Genomic DNA, 26,395 nt, shown 5'->3' with positions numbered 1-26,395 from the left:
ACCACTACTGGATGTCCCATCACAATACTTTCGCTCCTTTCAATGCTGACACCCGTTGCAGCAACGGATTTGAGACATCCGGGCAACGCTGCGGCTACTGGATCTAATGTAGCCGAAAAATATGCAACTGGTCTACGGGCATTTCCGTGGGTCTGTGCCAAGACTGACAAAGCACATCCCTCTCTCTCACAGCAATAGAGTGAAAATGACTTTTCGTAATCTGGCATTCCCAGAGCCGGGGCACGACATAAATCGTCTCTCAGCTGTAAAAACGCCACCAGACATTCTTCATCCCATGGTACCGGATCACTCACCTCCTTGTGCGTCAGTTTCTGTAAGGGTTTTGCTTTCAGTGAAAAGTTAACTATCCACTGTCGGCAGTAACCCACCATTCCTAGGAACATTTTAACTTCTCTCTGTGTTGCAGGCGCATTCATTTTCATTATCGCCTCAATCCTCTCCGGGGACACCTTACGTTTCCCTTTTTCTAACCTGTGCCCTAGATACTGTACTTCTGTCAAACAATACTGCAACTTGCTTGGAGATACCTTATGTCCATTTTCAGCTAAATGGTTCAGTAAGGCAATTGAATCTGCTTTACAAGCTTCCTCTGTTTCTGACGCAACAAGTAGGTCATCTATGTACTGTACCAGAACCGAATTCTGTGGCAGTACTAGATTCTCAAGATTCTTTTTCAGCAACTGATTAAAGATGGATGGGCTGTCTGTGAATCCTTGTGGGATTCGACACCATGTTAAAACGCGATCTTCCATTTTAAAAGCAAAAAGATACCTGCTCTCTTCATCCAATGGGATTGAAAAGAAAGCCTGACAAAGATCTATCACTGTGAACCATTCTGCTTGACATGGTATTTGAAACAGTATCACTGATGGATTCGGTACCACGGGACAACATGAAACGACTATGTTGTTAATTTTTCGTAAATCCTGCACTATCCTGAATTTCCCGCTAGGTTTCTGCAAACCCATAATCGGGGAGTTACAAGGACTACCCACGATTTCTTTCAGTATTCCCTGCTGTATCATTGACTCGATCACAGGTTTTATTCCCGCAATCGTTTCCTGGGACAATTTGTATTGAGGCGTTCTTGGAAACTCAACATTTGGTTTTACCAATATTTTTACCGGCTCTACCCCCTTAATCAATCCTATTTCTTCTCCTGTGAAATCCCATACCTCTGACGCCACTGCATCTCGTAGGTCTTGGGGAAGATCTTCTATTGTCAGAGTAGGATATAGTTCTACACAAGATTTGGAATTGGCCACCTTAAAAGTAGCATCTTCGTCGGTAGTCTGTACCTCCACTCCTTGCGGGGTGCAGTATATGGTGCAGTTCAATTTGCACAACAAATCCCTTCCTAACAGACATACCGGACTCGAGTCACAAACCACAAACTGATGTTCGTTCATGTGGTTTCCAATTTTCACAGACACTGGTTCTGTCAAGGGACTAGTCATTCTTTTATTTGCGACTCCTACCACTTGAATTGTTTCCCCTGACATTGGCAAGTCTGGAACTACCGCTGATCTCAGAGTCGAACGAGTAGCCCCAGTGTCCACTAAGAACGTAGTGGGACACCCTGCCACTTCTGCCTCAACAAATGGCCCTCTCTGATCCACTTCTAGAACTGCCCCGAGGGTACAGTCCTCTTCACTGCTCACCCGTTGTCCTGTCAATGGATCAATGTAATAACATTTTTCTTCCTCGATAAACAGAGGCATTTGTTTAAAGACCTTTCCTCCAGCTGCTATCTTCGGTGGCTGTGGGAATTGGGCCCGTGGAGCCGAAGTCCCCCCTTTGGCCACCTTACTGCTCGGAACTGTCACCTTTTGCACTGGGTCTTCTTGGACCTGCTCTTCTACTTCTAGCTCTCCATTTTCAGGGTTAAAGGGACACTCGCGTCGCCAATGCCCCACCTGGTGACACTGATGACACTTTGTCGTTTTCTTTAAAGTGGCAAAGTCTATCCTAGGTCTCTGCCCTTCTTCATTATCTTTGCTCTGACCATTTGGTTTTCGTCCCATCCCCTGCTTCTGCTGGCCACCCTTCCCAGCGGACTGCATTTGCACCACCATCAATTTCTCCTTTAGATTCTTGGCTTTAGAATCTATCTCGTCACTGCAGTACCTCGCATATCGTAAAATCTCATCTAGTGGTTTGTTCTGCCAACAGATTAAATGTTGCTGTATCATCAAACAAATATCAGGTCTCAACCCCAAGACAAACTTTGACACAAACTGCCCTATATCTTTGGGATCCATTACATCTAGTCCACTGTATTGCTTGAATGTTTTCAATAATCTTTCATAAAACTCGTGAACTGTCTCCTTGGGTTCCTGCCTTGTTCGGTCTATTTTTACCCAATCTATGTCCTGTGGTGGTATCTTATCTTTCAGCCATGCTATTACCCTTTCATACTTTCGCATGACAATCTCAGACGGTCCATTAGTCCGAGCATCCCTCAATGGTTCAGCATTTGGCCATTCGACACTAGTCTTACAAGGGGTCCACAGATCAGATGGGACCACGATGTCAAACAACGTGTTCAAATCAATCCACAATACTTTCGAAATTTTAACAAACCTCTCTACCTGCTTATACCACTCTACTGGATTGTCCCGCAACTTCGGAAATGAGTTGGTAAATGCAGCTAAATCTCCTCTACTCCAGGGCACATGTACATAATTTCCGTTTGATATTTCTCGCAAAGGGAATGCCTCCATCTGCATTACCCTTCCCTCAGGGGTCATCACATTTGTACTTCGCCTAACTGTGCCCTTTTTCGACCACCTTTCTTCCCATTTATCCAGTTCCCTCCACACTCTTATCCCTGCTACCAGCTCTCTTATGTGTGTTTTTAATCTAGTAGTTCTCTTCTCATCTAGATCCTGGTCTGCGTACTGTAATCTGTGGTTACTCTGTAATGCCCTTGTCCTAGACAAATCCACTGCATATCTATCTGCCAAATCAGTCAGTTTCTCATGAAACGCTCTAGCTTTCCTAGTAATATCCTTTGCCATGAACAATAACTCATCCTGTTCATACAATTCTATCCTTTCCAAAGGCAATGTTCCATCTATTATCTCATCAACATCTGATTTTAAACTGGTAACATCAAGCCTTTTTGCCTTAATTTCAGCTTTCAAGACACTCAATTTAGCTCCTCCATCCGCATCTCTCCCATCCCAGCTCCGAGATCTACGTTTAGGTATTGGTGAATTATAGGGAGTCCTCCCCTGTTCCCATCTCTCTAGGTCCCATGCCTTTCCATCTTCTCGGGGTGGGTGGTGAAACACTCCTTCATGCCTCATAGCCCCTCTCTCCCCATCCTGACTAGTTTCACGGGATGCAGGGTAAGATGTTCCATTACTCCCTCTTTCTTCCCTACTTCCCTGTGATTCCTGATTATTCGAGGCGTGGCGGGACCTATCGCTGTTCTCCTTTCTCCAATGTTGAACGTCTTCCCCGAGTGTATGATGAAGGCACCTAAACCTATTCTGAAAAGCCCGTACCGCCTCATCTCCTCCTTTCCCCCAGAGACGGGACATTTCCTCACATTCTACAATCCTAGTATTTTGTTCCGGCTGTTCTCTCTGATTTGTAGGACATGCATCCCCTCTATTCTCTTGACTTTGGCCTTCCCGGCCCTGACTGCTTTCGCTGGCCCCACAATGAGATACAGTCCCGTTACCCCTGCTTTCCCACTCTGGTTCTGTTCTTGTCCTGTTACTTGGAGATACTACGGACCCGTCCCATTCCCTCAAATCAGCTCTTAACTCTGAAAAAGATCTTGGCCGTGGTCCCCTTAGATCCATTGGTCCTCTCGGACCTCCCTGTTCTGAATTGGGACCGACAGTTGTGTCTAATGGGGTGTTCCATGTTACCGAACCTGGCAATTGTTTCCATGCGTTTGTCACATTATTCCTCCTTTCCATCTCAATCCTTTCCCTATCCAATTGCCTTTGTTGTTCCCCTCTATCTCTCTCGGAATTATAGATCGAAACTATGGGTCCTATGGTAACAGGCACTTGAAGAGCGTCTGGCAATCCCACAGACTCAACCCTTTCTGTGGTTGGCGTTTTCTGCACCACAAACCTTCCCACTACACTCTGTACAGTGTTGTTTGGAGGTGTTTCTCCACTTTTGATAGGTGTCCATTCCGATATAGGGAGTGGTGTATATCCCTCTATGTCATTTCCATCTTCCCTTGCGAGCCCTCTATCTTCTATTAACCCCACTCTCGGAGGTGGTCTATCCATTAACAATCTGTTTATCAGATTGTCCTCCGACTCGCTTTCCTCGTCTTCTTCCATGAGGTTTCCTCCTCCTCCTGCCACCTCCCTCATCGGATACATTTTCTCCACCTCAATAGCCTGTACTCTCCAACGCTTTTCCTCCTCATCCCATTTGGAATCTCGCACTGCCCTTACCGATCGCGTCAGTCTTTGTTGACGCCTGTTCAAATTTCGGTCGTGTGCAGCCTTAATCCATGCATTAAGAGCCTCAAACTGTGTTGGTCTGGGCGAGGGTTTCAATGAGGACATGGTTGCTTTTAGTCGATGTAACACCTCTAATTTAAACGTCCCGTACCTCGGGAACTGCATTTCCTCATTCCCTTCCGTAAGCTTATTCCAAGCCCCAATCCACAATATGGTATGCAGCCCCACATTCGTTGCCATATAATGAGCTGGCGTACCCTCCGGCGGAGCCTCTTCCCCGTAATAATGTTCACTTCGTTTACGTTTAAAAATCCCTTTCAAACACTTAAAACACTTCATGATTTCTCTTTTCTCCGCGTTCGTTTACTTCCTGATGACACTCCACCAATCTCAGCGCCGTTCTCACTAACTGGCCTATCCGTACGCGACTTTCCTCCGACGTCACGCTAGCCGCCCAACCAGAGCGCGGCTCTAGCTAACGTCACACCAACCGCTCAATCAGAGCGCGGCTCTAGCCGACGTCACCCGTCCCCCTTCGCAGCAATTCCCCTCCTTTCTCAGCTCGTCTCCTCGGTCATGCACGCATCCCATTCATACTCTGAAAAATGATTACTTCCGTCCAAGCGATCACCTTTCTTGACTGTACGCCCACAGTCTTTCTGTAGTTGTCACCTTAACCTGGCGAAATATCTTTCCGTTTACTTCCAGACAATCGCCTTCTCCGATAGGTTACTCACACGCAGTAACTTTCGACCAGCGTCCGTTACTCATACACTCACTCTTACACTCCCCCTATCTTGGATCCACGGCGGTCAATGGTACCTCGTGACCTCCGTACTATGGTCGACAACTACCCTGGATGTTCGATACACCCAAAACCACTTAAGCTCTGGCCTGAACTTAAGATTTCACCAGTTCACCCGTTTACCAGGTTACCAGCTTACCAGGTTGCGCGCGCTCACAACCTTCTCTCATTCACACTACAGGCATTCAACTCCGCAAGACATTACAATACAAATACAACACAAAACACCGCAATCTGTTCACGCATGACCCTTTTTATACTCACTCTCCGATACTGCTGCTTTTCTCGCACCGTCTGCACCTTTCGGCACACGATTCTTCCGCTGCTCGTCTCTCGGCGTCTCGGGCCTTGGGGTAAACTAACCTCTCTAGATTATCTTCCTCAAGAAGATAACCATCCTCACTCTGCTACCAACTGCTAACGCGGGATTACTGGTTACTAATTATCTTACCAAATCCCAAACTATGTCGACTGAATCGTTGGTACCTGTCTTTGAGTAAAAGGTAATCTCGCAATAAGTCAATCAATTTAAGAACTTACACCACTCTAAATGACCACTGACCAAATTTAAGTTTTAAAGATTTAATATAAAGTCAAAGATAACTGAAGATACAAACTTCTCTAAATGAGATTCAGAAGGTAAATTGGTATCACTATAAACATGAACTTCTTGAATAATCTAAGTCTGAAGAACAAAATAATAAGTACAAGCTCAAAAACCATAAGGGTTGTCAAAATAGATATAAGTTGCAATCTCAAAGTCATTACAGAAAAGAAAATTAAGGTTAGTCTGTCCCTACACTATTTTAAATGACATCCCTACTTAGCAAGATCTTAACCCTCTAGGTGTCAGCCGTGGTGACTTCCTAAGAAGATCACGCACTTCTCTTTGTCTCTTCTCTGATAATGGGTCTCTCCTGATCAGCCTATCTGCCTACCCATCCGCTTCCTTAGGCTCCCAAAATCATCTGCTCTGCTCTCCTCCCGGGTCTCTTTCCCTAATATCAAATCACATTTCTGATAGGAACGCCCCTTGGGACGCCCCTCACGTGGTACATCTTTGCGCGGCAAACTCCATGATGGTACTCTTGAAGACCCTCGTTATAGTTGACCTTGGTTCCCAGGCTTCTTCTTCCAGTGCGCTGATACCCCCTGAAATTCCTGGAAACTCCTACAGGCCTGCGCAAGGCGCCACTGAACAAAGTCCCTTTCATTCGAGCTGATTAGGACCCTCGCACCTGCATACAGCTCATCCTGCAGTGGGCCTCAAATTCCAGACTCCACCATATCTTTAGTCATAAAACACTCTCAAAGCTCTGTGCTGGACACCTCTCGACCTCTTCCCTAACGAGCACATGACAATTTAAACTACATGACATTATCGGCTCTGGCCTACTTGATTTACATGCAGCAGGTCCCTGCACTCTTAAAACGTTAACTTGATTTAAACAGCAAACATTCTTAACTAGCATACGTTTCTAAAATAACACATCTATAAAGCATATACTTTTAACCCTAAGTTCAATAGTACATTTTGGAAGAACCATGTCAACCTTATCTCACATTAATTTAGCAGCACGTTCAGGTTTGCTGTGAATTGCCCTAAGGCCTACACATAATACTGGATTTTCAAAGTTACATTTAATTCGGACATGATTCTTTTAACATGAGAACATGAGGTTTTCACATATATTCCAACATTTCTACATTAATCTCACACCGTTATAATTATAGTTACTCTACTTAACATTCTATACATTTCACTACTAAATATAAAACACTCTGTATATTTCACTCCTGGATATAAAACACTCGTGTGCAAAACATGTTTAAACTAACTACGTGCTTGTAAATATGGTGTACTTATACATTTTTTTCTCAAACTTGTGCTCTCTCACACCTTTCAAGAACGTTTACTTCTTAAGACGGCCCATTGCGCCTGTTTCATTATTCTATTCCACTCGAACTTCATGGAATATCTTTAAAATATATAATGAATATAAAACAGTCTGGGAGAAAGCAAACTTTAGTATTTTTTTTTTGTTTTATATAGTGTGAACTCGGCCCGAAGTAAAACACACACACACCCCCACCCCCAGACACAACCCCCATCCCCCCCACACACACACACCCCCCCCCACACACACCCCCCCCCACACACACACACCCCCAGACACACATACACACCCCCAGACACACATACACACACCCCACCACCACTACATTAGGCAAGGTCAGATGAATATTTTTTCTAGGCACTGTTAAATTTAGTGATTTGCCCAGAATCACAGGATGTTGTGACACGCCGAGACTTGAGGCTGGTTTCGCAGTCGGCAGATATGGGCTTTAGGCCGCATCCACTCCCAGTCTACAGCAATCTCACCATTCTTTTGGCAGTAGCCCACAGGAGGTGGCAAGCTTCCTGAACAGGCCACTAAACCCACATCCGCGTCTTTTCCCCATGTGATGGCTGCGGGGGCGTAGGCAGTGATTAGAGAAAGTGTTTTCAGTGGAAATGCATTCGCCACAACTACCACTTTTTGCGTATACCTTTACTGACAGAGGTTTAGGAAAGCATTCAAAACATTCAATGCACAGCTATCTATCGCTAACCAGGCTACAGTGAGGCAGAAATAACATGTCTCTGCTTGCAGTCTAGATTTCAGGCCGCCGTTCAGTTGTGTATTACAAGAAAGGAGGGGCGCTGTGGTATGGTTACAAGCCGAGACGCTTCATAATTATGGATAGAAGCAGCCAGGGTAGCTCCAGGCAGCAACATTCCAACAGCTGGCTCCCTAACCAGCGGAGCTATTGCATCTGGCAAGAGTTTGTATGGCAGTAGTAGCACTGTCAATACAATGAACGAACGGACTGTTGCCCTAAGTCAAGAGTGTCCAAAGTACCTCCAGAAGGGCCTGATCCATGCCAGATTTTGAAGATATTCAAATCAGTTACATTTATATTCAATTAATTCAAATGTAACTCAACTACATTGTCAGCGGGTATGATTAGGACATGGATCGGATCCTCTTGGCCAATGGCCACCCAGTGATAGAAACCAGTTGTATAGTGCTAATGGGTCCTTCAAAATGGGACGAGTGGCCTTTGAGTGGCAGTTTTTAAGTTGCCAGCTTGGAGCACTCAGTCTGGCCACCTCACAAGTATCCTAGTAGCCAGATTTCCCTCCCCATCCCTGAAAGGCATAGGTCTCGTAGGTGCCACAGTGGCAGAAGAGGCCAATGTTATGCCAATGACGTGGTATGCATTGTCCTTCTTTGTTTATGAGCACATTTTGCATCAATTGCAATTTCCATTGTAACCTATGCTACATACATTTTTGGGATTGATCCACACAATGCTAAATGTCCTTTTTTGATAGTTATTTTCAGTTTAATAGTTAAGAGAGGCAGCTTATGAAAAAGGCTGTCAAGCATAATCATCCGTTATTCAACGCATACAGCGAAGGTCATCTGACCTACAGGAATGCCAATCAATCCTATCATCACTGACTTAGGCTGGACAAACACTAAACCTCCAGATATTACTAAATGTTGACCAGGGCCGGATTGCACCTTATAGAATTAACTTGTATTATGCTTAGGCTAAGTTCCATGTCCCATAACCCATTTTCCGAAGCAATTTATTTGAGAGATATCGGAGATGCCGTAGGCATCTGTTATACGGCTTCTAATCTACAAGAACACAAACAATTGTCACGTGACATGTCTAATGCCAACACAGCATACCTTCTGTTGTCTTAGAACTTTACCTAACTGTTTAACCCCTTGGATGCGTCGGACGGCCGGGGGCCGTCTGACGTTACGGTGGGCGTGTGCCGAGGACGGCCGGGGGCCGTCCGAACCACACCCACCTTTTATTTTGCCTGCATCGCGGCAGAATTTCCGCCGCGGTTAAAGGGTTAATGAAGATTGCAACACAAGAATTGTATGAATTTCCTCATAATAAATCTTCTAAGTTATACAAACTTTACTTTGGAAGCAGTTTTTTATGGCAAATCACACTATCACAAGCTCATCCAATGCTGTACTACGAAAATATGTGCCAGTTTTAGTGCTCCCATGATATCCATAAGAATATAAGGTACTGCAGGGGACGTTCAGCAATACCTGCTACACAATTGCAAGTTAGGTCCATTGTAGTGGTAAGTGGATGTTCTAAATTTTACATTGAAATGAGGGAATGAATTAGACTCTGCCTACACAGTATTTTGCAGAAAGAGTGTCAACTGCTGCAAACAAGGTGATGGATGCAATGTCTACATTTATCTCAGCTACTGGCCATTGCTCGGACCCCATTCCAGTCCATTGTTTTTTACCTACCATGCCACACTAGAAAGAGGCCTGACTTGTGCAAATTATCACTGACGTTGCTTTCATGAGAACAGTCAATCCCGACATGCCATGCTTGGCACCCTCCAGACATCGCAAGAAGCCAAACCCCCAGATCATTCTTGACCTATTTTGGCACGTCAGCAGTTTGTGAATCCTATGGGAATGAGCACAGAACCCTCACCTGTGCCATGTCTGGGGACAAAGTGATCACCAGTCTCTGAGATTATTCAAGTATTCCATCAACCATGTTATTGTTGCTGCATACTGCAGATTGAGGCCCATGGGTAAAAGGAAACTAGATTAATAACACTTAATCTCCCCTCCTCAGTTAAATGGTGTGCCCTGGAGAGGCCATTACAATGTTGCAAGGGTCAAGTGGTCAATATCAGTGCAGGAGCATCCTGTATCTCATCCCCGAAGAGACCCCTGATGCAGTGGCGTAGCTAAGGTGGGGCGGGGAGGCGGTAGTGGCGGTCCGCCCCAGGCGGCACTAGCTTGTGGGCAGAAGCTGTTCGGCACTTGTTGCCCATGGTGGCGGCCCTTATAATTTATTTGGGGACACTGACACTACTGTCAGTCATTAGTGTCAGTGTCCCCAAATAAATTATAAAAGCCGCTGGAACGGCAGTGCCGCGAGGCCCCCATGTGAAGTGCAAGGCAAGCACACCTGCCTGCAGTGGACGTACCACCACCTAGCGTAGGGGTGGTGCGTGCGGTGAGTGACGTACAGCGTTTGTGGTTGTGAGTCCGGTCCTGTGACGTCCCAGGGCCATCAATCTTGTAGCGCGCGAATGCACTACCAATGACGGCCCTGGGTATAATGTTTGACCAGCCCAGCCCTCGCGCGTGGTTTTCAATTGTGGAGAAGTGTGTCTCAATGGTTAGAGGGGCAGACCCTGATGCAGAGGTCTAGCCCGGGACCAGGGTTCAATTCCCCGCCTCGGTGGGCCTTGGGCTCAAAAATTTCACAGACCTGATAATTCTCGCCTCGGTGCCTATTCCAATCATTGAGTCCCACTCTACAACTCTGGGCAATAGCTTGCTTAATCTCCACAACGGCCCCCACAATGCTAAGGATGCCTGGCCTCCACTTTGGGGGTGCCCAGGAGTGGACACCTCACAGGGAAAGCCAGGATGGGTTCCACAGCGGTATTCGTACAAGCGCATAGAGACCCTTGAGACCCTTGCGGGTGAGTAGTGCGCTATACAAGTATCAATTTACAATTTACAATTTACAATTCCTCCGGGAAGACTGCAGTGCAATGCTGGAAGGTAGGAGTCCTGGGAATGGGATGAAAAGAGCCATATATTGAAGCATTTTTTATGCTGAAAAAACTGAAGCAAAGAGCCATATATTGAAGCATTTTTTATGCTGGAAAAACTGTGAAGCACTCTCAATGTTAGACGTGAGTGCCTAGACGGGACGCTATTGCAGTGTAGGCGCGTTATATTATACAGTGACTGGATCAGGGCTTTAAATGTCTGGCCAGTGACATGCCCTGTGTATCTCTGGAGGTGCATACACTATGACCTGTTTTCACTCGCGTCACATTTTACAGCACAGCACGTCTGGGTGCATAGTTTTTGTATAAATATATACATAGCTGCCAAGGTTTCAGATTGCTATGTGTGCCATTTTTATAATTTGAGTGTAATTATGAGTGACATTTCCACAACAATGAGTGACGCTTTCTCTTGAGCAAAATCAAGCAATGAAGACGAGGGAAACACGAATATCAGAAATTGGCTATGCAACCCGTATAACTAGTTATCATTGGGAAAATAATTTTTTATGTTTTCATGGATAGTGCTTTCAGGTTTATTTTGTTATAAAGAAAAGGTTCATTCGGAGAGCAATGGGGTGTCTGTGTAAGGCAACACAGCAACCTAGAGCTTTAGCCCGTGAAGGAAATAAGAGCAGCTACTTATAGGGTCTGGTCCTGGAGCCTGGACCCCTAAGGGTGTGACTGGACAGCAACAGCATCCGTTGTTGGGAAAGAACGGTGCTGATGTGGAGGCCCTGCAAACTGTGCGCAGCAACGAGTGCACCGTCGGTTAGTGGGGTGATGCTGCCGTGCGTGATCCTGTGACACTTTCCTGTGCTTGTGAGATACTTCCAAGATTCATGCAAGACTCTCTAGGCCAGGCTTACTTTATTCGCGATGGTGCATGCACGAAAGGGGGTGGGGCTGCAATCAGTTTTGCAGATCACGCTTCACATTCAAAATTAATTTTGCTCTGGAAGTTGATAAAAGTGAACGGTGGACAGGCAGGGGGAGTGGGGACTGATTTTCCTGCTCTTAATTTGAGAATGTATTTTCCATGAGCGGCGTAGTGTTTGCCTACACCAAACAAATGTAGGTGAGAGCGCTAACAAACAGAGGGCGGAAAGTGAGTTCAGTTGTGTTTACTCACTGTCATCCAGCAGACTAGGAATTTTGACTGACAGCCAGAGCGCGTCCTCATCTGCAGCATTAAACAGCACATAGAGTCGCGTGTGAAGTGTGACACCTGGCTGACCCAGGCGTCATAAGGAAATCCAGACATAAGGAAATCCAGACATGCCGCCTCAAGCGCCAATCAGACACCATCACGGTCATATAACAGGTGGCTCCTTGCCAGAAAACACCAGGCAAGTCGCCACCCCCGGATCCACTAAACATAGTCACTGCTGGGTCCTCGTTGCAATGATTAGCACCACAAAGCGGATCTGAATAAGATTAGGTGGTATTATTGGGCCCACAGCAGCAAAAAGTAAACACCTCTGTGTTGACTGGTGTCATGGTACATTTGTAACTGAAAAAAGGTGTGCTGCAGTGTATTTCAGACAGCAGGCAGGCAGCACGGAGGGCACTCAAGCCCTGTGTCGTTTCCTGCTTGAATGTAGCTCTTTGCCCAGCGCTCCTCGCATAGGTAGTCGGGGTGCTACAAATGCGTGACAATGCATTTTAAGGCGGTGATGCGGACATCACACCCAAGATGCGTTAATCTAATGCCCGATGCGTGGTACTTGGCAGGCTGTATATACTGTAGCCCGGCTGCGCTCGTCCACCGTGCCTACAGTATGGTAACAGATGAACGCCGAGGCGCCTACAATCTGCGCTATCACATTGCACTGCAGCTGCAGCCAGGGCCATTATTGTAGGGCTAAAATTGGAAAGAGATGCAGCAGGAGGCAACTGACGACAGCGGAGGCCATGCATTTCCCTGGAAGCACCACGCCTGCCCCCACCTGGGCCTAATCAATAACTGCATTGACCTGCTGGGAGACTGCTGTGATAGGGACACTGACTTCCAAGGCTGCTTGCAACTCAAGACCTGGCTGTTCGAGCAGTAGCGGACCCCCCTCTCCTAGCGCCTTGAGACCCTCTGGGTGAGTAGTGCGCTATATAAATGCTCTGATTGATTGATTGATTGATCCCATAAACGTGCCTTCGACCATATACACCAGCCCCACTGGCAGAATGGGCCACTAGAAAGACGGTTTTTTTTATGTTGCTCAAACGCATTTGATCAAATACGGAATGATGTAAGTTGGAGTCAGCCCTGCTAGGATTCAAGCTGCATCTCCATGTTTGATTGCTTTAATGTGTAAATTTTGTTGTTTTAATGTTGAGCTGGTATACTGCCACCACAATAGAATGCATTGTCGATTGGTACTTAAATATAGGTATAATGCGATTTAACCGCACTCTTTTTAATAGACAACAGAATAATGAAATCCTAAGGCGGTCGCACTGCCACGCAAATCTGATATATATACTTAACTAGTTCAAAGCATATCTTTTATTAATATACTATTTACCGTTCAAATATTACGTATCAAACACTGAGTTGCCTCTAAGCGCATCAATAACTCATTGTATTAAAATCTAGTACATTGATACTTATTTTGTCAAGTTGAAAGTATGGGTGACTAAGTCAGATCTGAGGGGGATCGAACTCAGCCATACATTTGATCGATAGACTATATATGTTTCAAAGTAAAAACCAATACTGTTTTTCTTAAATGGCTAGTTGATCGTGTTTTTCTGTATTACTGTTGCAGCAATATTTTTGCGATATTCCTACCGACCAAAATAACTTCTGCTTTTGAAGAACAGCACTGCTGTCTGCAATCACCTTATCCAGGCCAATATTCTGTTTTATTTCACCTAAACACAGGTGCGGCCTTGTCAATTTACAGGAAATACTAGAGAACAGAGTACTGTGTCAGCACAAAGAACATTTTTCTGTCACAACATCTTCAACAAAATAATGGCAGAAAATATATACAGTCTTTTTTTACATTATCAAGAGTTGCTATTGTTAAATTCGATGTTTCGAGGAATGAGCCTTTCCAGTTTTGTAAAAAAAAAAAAGTTTCAATAATATACGAAAGAGCGATTGAATGTTCTTCACAATAATTCCATGATATACATATTTGAATTTGTGTGACTGGGTGATTTGGAGCCAATTAACAGACGACTGCCACACAATGACACACTTACTGAAATAAAAAAGCAGTTAAAACTCAAACTGATATGTAAGAAGGGGACACATTACAATAAGTGTGTTGAATACTGTAATGAGCATTATTTTAAAATGGCTGTGCACACCTGTGGAATTGTTCTGTCTCTGCGCAAGTGGTGGGGTGGGACATAGGCCGTTCGGCATATAGGTCAAAACAATGAGAGATGGGCCCAGACTTTAACAAGGTGTGAGAGACCCTGCCCCTAACACAAATCTCAATTGCCTCAGGCCTATAACATAAATTCACTAGTCAGCTGACTCACGGACTCTGGCCGCAACAGTGAGCATGTGCGTGGTAGCATGATTGCTGGGCAAGCCTCGGAGAGCCTGTGAGAAACACATAGCGGTCACAGTCAGGCAGGCTGACAAATGTGCTTAAAAGTATTTTTTAAAAATCACACCAGTATAATTGAGTGGCCCGGGGTGCTGTGGGCAGCCCTCTACAACTGCGAGTTCAGATAGTTAACACTTACTTGCACTAGTTAATAGACCAATGTAAAACTAGCATTCCAATGATACATGTGAGAAATATCTGTGCCCGAAATTTGACAATGAGGTGAGATTCAAAATTCGAGTCGAGACTTAACCTCACACAATCACAGGACTGCGTATGCAATGGGCAGCCATCTGAGGGATAGCCCCGGGCGCCACAAGCTCTAGCTACGCCTCTGCCCTGAAGATCCTATGAGTTGTGGTGCAGCATTTGACATGGTCAACACTCATATAGGAAGGAGACGGTGACCTCAAATTTGTGCAAACCATCTGCACAAAAATACAGGTCAATGGTTAAATCACAGGTTCATGTCTCCATGCTGCCCCTGTACCCAATGTGTGGCTAAATTGCAGTGAACCTAAAATGATTTCATGTACTACCGATAGCGCTCTTTCTATCCCCTTCAGACATGTGGCAACCATCTGCACCAAGCACAGCCAGAGTTGAAGGGTGGCACACTAGCGTCACCTGTGACCAGGCACTCCCATTAATACACAAGAGGATTTTGGTGAGAACACCACTAAACATGAATTTGGCATATCTACACACAGAATGATGATGGATTAAACCCAGACCAGTTGACTGGGGATGAGTGCTTGCAATGTTCAACACTCCGTCCATCATCACCTTTGGTTTTTCTTTGGCATATCTACACACATGGAAAAAAGGGTGTGCATGAAAGAAACACTCACTATAAACAGAATGTGTGAGTGACTTTACTGAAGTATTATTGGTACCTGGACCTTTGACCAATGGTGCCATTATAAGCTGGAATAATTGAATTTTTTTGAATTGGTTGTAGAAAGAAAGATACCAATTTGAATTTCTTTATGCACAGTTCTCTTATTCCGTTCACTTAAAAAAAAAAAGTTACAAATTCTGTTATTCTAGATAAAGTGACATCACCACAGGACATTACGTTGATTTTTAGATCATTGAGCTGCAAGTAAGTCAGTTACCACATAGTGAAGGAACTTCATATCCCAATTGCATTACAGAGCAGTCTGATCAGTTTTATTTTTTCTTCCAAGAAAACAGAAGTTTGAGATGCGGTCTTTACTCGATGTCCAACAATTAAGTCTTACCGGCTAATAGAAGTGCTTGAAAGTCTAGACTACCTTGACGTCTCCCGCTTAAATCATTGCTTTACATTCAAAGTAGGGTGTTAGTCAATAATATTTTAGGATACTTTACCTTAACGTCAGGGTAGACTGTTACTTCTTGACCATCTGGTAAATAGTGTGTTAAAGTGTAGTTCTGGCCCAATAGATCCCTGGAGGAAAGAAAATCGGCTATTAGGTGAGAAATAATTCCCAAAGCTTATCAGAACATTTAGTTTAGAGTAACAATTACAAAGTAATCAAAGGATTCCTTTGCCTGCTATCAAAAGATGAATAGGGATTATCGGGCATTTCCATACATATCAGTTTACATTGGCCCCTAAGTTCTGTTGCATGAAACTCAAATACATATAGTAGACCTAAAATGGTAACAATTTTAGCTTATTGCTTATCCATCATTTTATAAAACACCCCTAATTAAATTCCTGCACCGCAGCAGAATTCCCGCCACAGGGAAGGGGTTAACACAGAAAAGAGCTAGCCATGTTAAAACTAATCCCTCAAAATTAAGCGATTCTGAGACCTGTATCTACTATAGAAATTTCTACAGGGAGGAGTCTAGATTAACCTTTCACCTCACTCTGACGTAGAACCTGCATTTCCAGACTTTAAATGTTGACTACATGCCCAGATCGGTATGCTTAAAAGATTATCCGGAAACCGAGCAGAATTCTTCAGCACTCTTGTTAGTACAACAAAACTGTACACATAGCTCGGACGAGGCAGGCACAAATGACAGGTGCCAGTAGAGAAATGGCACACACTAGCAAACAATGCCCCTCATTGTGCAATTTATTCATATTATTTAGTGCAAATGACATGGATGACATAAGAGGTCACGATACAAACGGCACAAAAGATAAAAAGAAAGCCGACAGCTCACAATGCTAAAAATATGTGACAGCAAAATGTTTCTGGTGACAAATTAAGTACTACTCATTTTTCACAAACGCTTCAAAGAGTAAAAACTGCTTACATACCACATGTCAGAAACTGTTACAATGACAACGAAAAAGCAGACCGTAAAGCTTTACTTCTAGAGCAAAAGGCACCTATTTGATAGAGTCATTATACATCACATGAGAAGGTGGTCCTGTGGCTCCTCTTTCAATGACAGATATACAAGGACATTTCAGAAAAGAGCAATGCAGATCATAGATTGCAGCAGGGGCGGCTCTAGGCTCATGGCGGCCCTAGGCCAGTGAAGAGGGGGGGGATCAGGGTGTTTGGAAGTGGAACAGAGCCGGAGGCCGCCAAATCCCTGCCAGGGGCCGCCACGCAAATATGAAACCATCCTCAGAGGATTATTATATTAAGGATATATATTGGCGTGGTGGCCCCTGGGGTTTGGCGTCCATGTGCAGGTGCACAGATTGCACATGCCTAAGGCCGCCCCTGATTGCAGGTATGCAAACATGTATGTGGTATATTATAGCACAAACCAAGTACAAACCTAGCCAAAAGGCAGCAGATCATTGTCCAGAGTCAATGGCAAAGATAAAGTCAACGACTGACAGGATGGGCAGCTGGAAGTTGGAGACCGGAAGTAAACCCTTAACGTTTTTTGATGTAATAATATTTATAAAGGTTCATCTTTAATTTTTTCCTTTGATGTTATTCCAGTACCTGGATTAATTGATGGAGGGAGCCTACGGTCTTGTTTTTGCTACTTTGTCTCCCTCCATACTGATGGGGTCCAGGCTGAAAGTGTGCCGGGAGTCACCAGATGGCTTGTGGATAATGCACCTGGTTTTGAAAATGATGGTAGCCAGCATTGGGAGCCAGTTGAGCTCTTTCCGTTTGGGGCCGGTATCATATTTATATTCAGGTCTTTCATGAGCCCATTCTACGGAGTGTAGGAAACAATGAGTGCCTGATTCTGATTCGGTTAGGAAATCTTCCCGATCTAATCGGCTTGGAAATAGTTCCCGACCACCTCGGATCTGGAGAGTCCGAATGACCGAGTTTGATGCATCCGGATGCTTACAGATACGATTTGTTTGGACTCCCATTGACTTCTATAAAAGCCTATGTTCCTAACCGCATCGTAAGCTATCCCTCGGTCGGGAAAACACGTTCCCGATCGGATTTGGAAGGATCAAATGCCTTTAGGAGGTCTTCCTATCCGCGTCATAAATCGGGTCCTAGGTGGGAATGCTTTCCTAACCGGATCAGAATCAGGCCCTTATTAGGTGCCATAGTGGAGTCTGGGAGTCCATGTGGCAGGGCATTTGCCCAATACGTTTGAGAATTAAGGCTTTCTTGGCAGTTCTGAAGTTGCTTTCTGGGAGGAATGGTTTCACATTGTTTACTACAGAGAGCTGGTACCAGATTATCTTTGTTTTCTTGGCAATCTGTTCTTGAGAGTGAAGTTGTTGTACAACATAATATAAGAAGGGGATGAATGTAATGGAATTTGACAATACACCCCCCCCCCCAGTGTGGATGACACCATAGTGAGGGAACTGAATTTTGAATGGAAATCAGCTTGTTTTCCATGGAATCTGCTAGGAAACTATACCGGGCACAGCTTTCCATGGCAATGCATGAATTCCAGAAAGTAGTAAACCTACTCACGGACATGGATTTAAAAAAAATCTAAGTGTAGTTTTACTGCTTTATTTGTAAAACATCCTAAATGGGTCTTGCCCTAAAGGCATCATAAAGGTTTATAAATGTAGAAAGCATATGTTTATATCTGCAACCAAAGTTTTAGGGCCAAGTCTAGGTGGTCAGAAATCATGGAGCTGTATTTGCTTCTTCCGCAATAGTCTCTACTTAGCATTACCGTGACGATTGTATAATTTTTACAACTTTGCACTTTAAATGTGGCAGTACGATGTTCTAAACATGGAAGGATCACCAAAGTTGAATCACCCCCCCCCCCGCCACTCCCACCCCCAGGACTTTTGTATATCCCAGTATAAAACTGTAAACCGTTTCAAAGCACTTTAGATGCGGGTGGGCTGTTATACAGAAACTGGACAGAAATGATTACTAAAATCGAGTTTTGATAAGTGGTATAATTTTAAGTTATCCATTGGGGGATAGGGGGTGTACACGCCAAGAAAGATCAGGGACCTGGGTAGGTCCAGATGAAACACAATAGTGTACATTGAAATACTCTATGGTACAATAAGGCTAAGAATGGCATAATTATAAAGCCGCAGTGGAATGAAGTTAAAAAACAAACACAATATAATCTTGCCAGATTGAAAAGCCTTGATAATTTCTCCCATTGATGGTTGTAACATACTCATTAGAGGCATACCCAATTCCACACTGGCCCCACTGAAGACCACCTGCAAACTGCAGTTAATCTAATGGATTGAAGACACAACTTTCCTACTTTGATGGCAATGCGCTAGTTGGATCTGAAGGCATACAACATCTGAAGATATGTTGCAGCAGCTACAACTCAATAACAGTGGATCCTATCTGGCAGACGTATTTACCACTAAAAAACAATACATCAAGCCACAACTTCAGACTTGAAACCAAGAAGTGCACAAAGCAAAACACCCAATGAAAAGCCTCCTCAAGCTTCGCTCATTGATCATGGAACAGCATCCTTCCACATACAAGACTGTCCCCAAAACAGTGGCGTAGCTGGGGTGGCAGGGGGGGCGGTCCGCCCCAGGATGCATCATTTTGGAGGCGGCCGCGGCCTCGCGGCACTGGAGGGCATTGCGGCCGCGGCGGCCTTTATAATTTATTTGGAAACAAACACAGTGTCCCCAAGTAAATTATAAAGGTGGCCGCGGCCACAATGCCCTACAGTGCTGCGGCCGCCCGCGGCCCAGTTTAAAAGTGCAAAGCCGCGCTGCACTCCACTCAGTCTCCTTCTGTCCTGCTTTGGTAACAGCTGAGCTGTTATCAAAGCAGGTCAGAAGGAGATGGAGTGGAGTGCAGCACGGCTTTGCACACAACACAAACGCGGGACTTCGTTTTTGGCGATTCAATTGAAAGCACTGCAGGCATAGTGCTTTCAATTAAATTGCCAAAAACTAAGACCCGCGTTTGTGTCTCCTCAGACTCTTCGACCGGTGTTGCCCCCCCCCCTCCGTCACAGCCTCAGACAGAGTCCAGGGCCGTTAATCTTGTAGCGTACGCGGCATGCGCAAGCGCTACCAATGACGGCCCTGTACAGGGATATTTTGGCCAGCCCTCACGATGAACGTAGCAGTGACACGTTACGCGCTTCACCGCTACGCTCTTGCAGAGGATTCTAGTGCCGGAAAGGACAGCCAACCCCCAGAAGGCTCTATTGCGGAATTCGAGGACTTCTCTGGCAAGCAGTGGGGTAAGTATGCCTGTGGTGTTTCATGTTTGCGTTTTCACTGCTGTGTTGCGCCTAGATACTAAATTATATCAAACTAGTCGCCTTGAATAGAGAGAGATGGCATTCTAAGTTTCAGCCGTAGTCTACTCTAGTGAAGTCTTTAATCACTGCACTAAATAAAATGCCAAGGTTGTTTGACACGATTTTAATCCTTTTTGCACAATGTCTGTGTGTGTGAGTTTAACAATGCTTGCAACGATGCAAAACAAATCCTCCCCCCTGGCTGGCATAGAGGCTTGTGTCCTTCATCTTGTTTTGAGCTACAACCTGTCGGTGGTGACTAAAAGTGGCCTCTAGGACCTAATCTACACCACAGAAAAGAAGAGACCTTAAACAAGTCAACAACCTGGGAGGTGTTAGTAGTGAGCAAAGGGCGGACAGGTTGTAATGAAGAATGTTGAGTGAATGTGCTGGAAAGAGAAAGTGGTTGATGCTCGGAGAGCAACATGATAAATGTGTGGGGGCAGGAGTAGTGTGAAGTGGGGAGGCTTTCCAACCTCAGCTGTGACCAGGAGAGGACCCCAGGAGCTTTAGACCACTGACAAAAGGGCCTGCTAACACATGTGGGCATGTTGAGGGTGCTCGCAGAGCATAGAGTAGCACGGGTGTTTCTTAATGTTTAGAAGGTGGTGATGTTCAGGACATTCAGGGGACATAAGGCATGCTACCTAAATGCCTCAGAGTTCCAGAACAGGTAAGACTGAGGTTTTGGGGGCATAAATAGGATTGCACAGTGGTCCTGGAGAGCGCAATCATGTTCACACAGACCATCTTTAAGGGTTTAAGGGCATAAATGTCACACGGAGGGCAGAATTGTTGTTATTGGTCTAGAAGCGCATCAAATAAATGCTATAGGGTATCACAGACTATTCAAAAAGCAAAACAAGGGTAACCACTGAAACGAGCACACCGGGGCGCCACAAGATCACAGAGCCAAGACTCTTCAAATATTAAATAATAATTTATTACTGCCATACATAAGAAAGGTTTATGGAAAGCACATGAAGAATAGTATGTCACTGGTTGTATCCTTGGTGCCTTACTATTTCTGCCACGCAGTGTCTCAATACTTATGGATTTGACTAAACTAGTTGAGCTTTGCCAATTTTTGGGATCTGAAATCAATGTATTATTTAGAATTTAAAACATAAATTAAACGTCTCCCAGTTTATTTGTTCAGGGGAGCTGACATAGGATAGACAGTAGTACTGAAATAAACAAGCATTTGCAATGCAATAGGTCTTGCAGTTGTAGAGTTTGAGCCATTGGCATTGTAAATGGCAATGCCTTTTATTTATGTGTTGGTTTTTAAAACGTAAATAAAAGACATTGTCAATTACAATGGCAATAAGTTAAACTCTCGCAAATGCGAGACCTATTGCATTGCAAATGCTTGTTATTCAATGAAGAGGTATGAGAGACTCTAGTGGCCTGTCTGCACCCTTGCTATTCATTGAAGAGTCATGAGGAACATGGGTAACCTGTCCCTCATGTGAGCGTGTTTGTTATTCAATGAAGAGGTAGGAGATACATGGATAGCCTGTCTGCACCCGTGTTATTGAATAAAGAGGTATGAGATACACCTATGGCCTGTCTGCTCCCTTGTTATTCAATGAAGATGTATGACGAGATACACAGATGGCCTGTTTGCGCCCTTGTTATTCAATTAAGAGGTACAATATGCATATATTGGCACGGTGGAGCTGACTGACCCCTTTGTGCTGCATTTAGTATTAAGGGCACACAGTGATTCATTCCCTGTGAATAATTAATTTGCGTTTTTTGAAAGATAAAGAATCACAGGCTTCAACACTGTTAAGTTGGTTTTGGGTCCCCAGAGCACGTCACATTTGTGCAGGTCCCCACTGCTTTAATGGGGGGGGACTATGATGTATGGTCATTTAATGTCAGCTGTAGATGATGGATCCCTGAACAGTGTCAGGTATGTGCATGTTTGCATTGTGCTGAGGGGATTACCAGGTAATTGTTCAAGCAGCTCTCTGATGGATATCACATGTGGTTTTTCTGAGTCCCCAGATAGATCGTGCAGTCTGTGCATTCTCTTTTGTACTGCCAGTCACCGGTGTATTCAACTGTGTAGCCTTTGACCATGTCATGCATGTGCATGTAACTTGCGTGATCGAGGTAACTATTAGCGGCAATACTACGTGTCTCTCTAACATCTTTCAAGTGCTCGCCCTCCTTTTCCCCCCAGCACCCCCCGCCCCCAAGGGGCGGCAATCTGAGGAATAGCCCCGGGCGCCACAAGCTCTAGCTACGCCCCTGCCCCAAAACTCTTGAAATTGAAAAGGGAACTGAAAATGCATGTTTTACAGGAGACATTCATTCACATTGGTCCGAAGCCTACAGTAATTTCATGTTCTATCAGAAGCTCTACAGCGAAGAACGTACCCCCATACCAAATGCATTGTTGAAACAATCTCGATTCCTTTCCCTCAATGCATCAGTTATGTGCCTGAACTCGATTTATGCTCTAGCCTGCTTATGCACAGCGCTTCATTGCTCCCTCGATAGGCGAATGCTTTACAGGATCAGTGCCAATGCCAAGGTTCTACTTCCTGGAAGAAATATGGTAGACCGAAAAAAGAGTGGTAAAAAAACACAAACATAACATGTACAATAAGAAAATTAGAAGGCTAAATTGTTCCAACATAATAGAGCGTTCAGAATGGCAAAGTGTTTGCTAACATAGCTAATACTAAACTTTGTTTTACTAATTAAACTAGCGAAATAAACATCAACATTATATAAATTCTGTTACATGAGGAAACCAAGAAAGGCTACAGCAGGAAACAGTAGGCAGACTTGATTATATAAGAGCTTAATTTAATAAGCATGTACCGGATATTGCTTTGTTGAGCCAACTTTCGGAGTTCCTTCAAACAATTTTTTTATATATATATTGCAGCACGTAGGTTGACGGACCGAAACTGCTGTTCTACTAGTTAGTTAATCAGTATCCAAACATCAAAATGGGATTATAATTGTGTGCCACAGTAATGGTAATTAGGGGAGACAACATCTAAAGTAGTTGGGGGAAAGTAAAAGCAGGCAAGGTTAGGCATCTATAACATTCTTCTCACTCCACCACCTTTCTAGAGAGACCCATCAATACACCCAAGCTCACCTTTCAACAAAGCTCAATGACATTGAAAAAGGCCACTCAAAGACCTATATTGTATAGTAGCGTTTGTGTAGTGCTTACTACGATGAACTCTGGATTGCTACCGAGACTAGTGCGTGTGGTTGGCATTGTTTTGCCTTTGATTTGAGCCTATGTGGGAAAGGTGTGCATGTTGTGAAAGATGACCACCACGAGACCGTTCATTTGTAATGGGACACAGTGTCTGTCTGCATGAGGGTATGCACGAGATAGGCATGGAAATTAGTATCGTACTAGGGTCTGGAAAGAAAATAGGCAGATATACAGTACCCACCTGGCCATATGGCAGCTGGATGCTCTGTATGTTTGAACCAAAAATGAGGGGGGGGGGGGTGGGGGGAAATCAGAGAAAGCATAGAAATCCATGTGAATCGAAAGGGGCACGAATTGCAAGAATCAGTGACATGACATAAGTCAATAGCCATGTGTTGTAATCTTACCCCTTCCCCTTTCCCTCCTTCTGTCCCCCCTCCTTCCACGCTCCCTTGGTATGACCCGCACTACATCCTGGAGTGTGGGTTAGAACGTTGATGAGATTTGAAGCCGCCAAGCTGGGAGCACTTGTTATCTTGTGAACCTAATAAACGTTCTTGGGACCTTACATGTGTGGTGATTTATTACTACATTGTTTGGCGACGAGGAGGAGGAGGAGCTGAGCCAGGGTCAGCGTAGTGTTTCCCCCTGGAGCAACTTGATGCTTGAGCGGAGATTACCATTTGAAATGAAGGCTTACCCAGTGAAAGAAGGAAGGTCACTGGAACAGCGGATGTATTGATGAAAGCTGAACTCATCGAGGTTGTAAAACGTGAAGTACGCACATCTGAAGCAAGGTGTGTGGTCTCGATGAAGGTGAGCTCGTGCCGTGTGAAACAGAGGATTTTTGTTCTTCCGTGTCAAGTTTGACAGGAGTTGGTGGATCCTCCAGCTGGCATCTTTGTGTGAGTCCAGCGGTAATTGAAGGTTTCAGTGAAGTGAGACGGCAGCAGGCAGCGTCGGCGGAGTGAGCACAACGTGACGGTGTGAGAGCTGTTCCGCCCGGGGCAGTGATCGGTTATCTCAGCAGGAGAAGAAGCCGAGGGTGAGTGTTTCAAGTCCCCTCCAAAGTTTGTGTGGACTGGCAAGCGGGACGTGAGAGACAGTCGAAACTCATGAGGGAGAAGACGTAGCGGGTCTTGCTCCAAGTAACTGCAGAGTTGTCGACGGGAAGTTCCAGTGCTTCTACCGTGGAAAAAGAAAGAGGACTTCGCGGTCAACATTATTTTCCTGTATGAATATTGATGAAAAGGAAGGAAGGTTAAGGCTTACTCAGGCTACGTATAGTGTCCCCGAGAAATTGTTTTGGGTGCAGGAAAACATTACCCATGAAGGATTATGAGGGATTCTCACCAGTCTATGAGGGGAGCGCATGACACTGCGTGAGGAGAAAGGAGTGGAGCGGGGAAAAGAGCCGCTTCTGTCTCTGCACAAGAAACTGAACTGAGGCGGCGTGTCTGGCGCTCGAGGTAAGAGAGAGTGGCAGCATCGTGAAGCGGGACTCTCCAAACTCGACGAATGATCTGAGTCGAGTGAGTAATAGTTTACCAGTATTCGGGAGTTTTGTTTAGACAAAGGTCAGGAAGATTAACTGAAGGGGACCCAATCTTGATAACTCTCAATTATAGTGAGCCTGTGGAAAAAATGTGAGGAGTGGTGCGGGGAACATGGTGAACACGAAACCGCTGAAACCGATCTAGGCAGTGAGTCATAACTGCATGAGTTAAGAGCAGAGGAACAATAGGTGCAGTGAACCGGGGTTCACACTATCGTAAATTCACTGAGGCAGCACCTCTGCTGTTGAAACGTCCGAAAGGAGCAGAGAAAGGGTTTAATCCCTGTTGTCACTAGCGACTGAGCCAGCGCTTGGAAACTGCGCGTGGAGTTTGCAGAAGTATATAGAGAGTGTCTGACCTTGGGGTCGGTGAAGATAAATGTACCGAAGCAGCGGGTTGAAACTGCGTGAGGAAAACTCAGAGGGGCAGGGAGCGAAGTGAGCCCCAGGTGGAGTTTTTTCTCTTTGACACAGATGCAAGGAAGCGCACCTGGTTGGAGGTACGAGCAATATACAGGTCAAAGAGGGAAGTACCATGGTGACTATTCTGAATATATAAACAAAATAGCAGTGACACGCAGCATAACTTTTTAGGCAAAGTTTTAATTCAATTGAACAGTCCATATCGTGAGAGCATAACATACCTACGACCCTCCTTCAACTGACCCCCAACTTGATAACCAAAGCAGCACCGTTTAACCCCATAGCCAAGAGGCTACCCAGTGCTACTTTTAATGGATAACTGCATGATGTTTAAGTCGACACTTCCGGAGTCATCGAGTAAGAAACCTGGTGTCAAGTGGGCAGGATGGGGAAAATGGAAGGAACATTTTTACAATGATTTGGCCATCCTTGAGGAAATGAAAGAACCTTTTACACCAGAGGAGAGAGTAGAAAGGTTGCTACGCTGTATAGGAGCCATTGGATGGAGAGTCGACAACAATATGGGAAAAGAGATCAGTAAGGGAGAAGACAGGAATTCATATGGAAAAGTCATGCAAGTTTTAGAAGAACATAGCAAGCAATTAACAAAGGGGCTTACACTGTGGAACACAGTATTCGAGGAAGTTGGAGATTTCAAAAGAATAGAGCAAGTTAAGGGAACGGCACTTGTGTATATGATCTACATGGCTGATGTGAAAATTGACAATAAAGAAGACACTGGGTCACCTCACGATGAAATAAGCAAAAGTAAGAGGAGAAAGAAATTGGAAGTAAAACTAGAGAGTACATTGGAAGAAGCAGACACATCCCTGGTAACATACTCTGAATTCAACATTAGCTTGGAAAGTAGAAGAGAGATGTATCGAGGTCACATGAAGGGATGCACTTGGATCCAAGTTTACATTTCTGTAGAAGAGAGATCTGTTCTAGAGGGGGATGATCAAATGAAATTAGGATGTACAGGAAACCCCATAAAAACAGACCCAGTGAGTAAGATGACAAGTAACTACTGTCGGGATCTTAATAAATGGGAGGTGTTAAAAGAGAATGCCCCACAGACTGCGATTGATGTAGGAGAATCAAGGGTAGTGAAG

General features: G+C 44.7%; 1 protein-coding gene across 2 annotated transcripts in view; it reads right to left on the bottom strand.

Annotated features, from left to right (window-relative positions):
* The window catches only part of LOC144791816 (zinc metalloproteinase-disintegrin-like VLAIP-B), a 263,161-nt gene that overhangs the window by 143,840 nt on the left and 92,926 nt on the right, over positions 1-26,395 (bottom strand). For both annotated transcript variants that reach the window (XM_078666597.1, XM_078666598.1), the window contains exon 4: positions 15,817-15,895. In XM_078666597.1, coding sequence (XP_078522723.1) covers positions 15,817-15,895 — 79 coding nt within the window. The remainder of the gene's footprint in view (positions 1-15,816; positions 15,896-26,395) is intronic.

Source organism: Lissotriton helveticus, chromosome 11, assembly GCF_964261635.1.
Source record: "Lissotriton helveticus chromosome 11, aLisHel1.1, whole genome shotgun sequence".
Taxonomy (NCBI): Eukaryota; Metazoa; Chordata; class Amphibia; order Caudata; family Salamandridae; genus Lissotriton; species Lissotriton helveticus.
The sequence above is the reverse complement of the archived record's forward strand: the minus strand, read 5'-3'. Positions and strand labels throughout refer to the sequence as shown.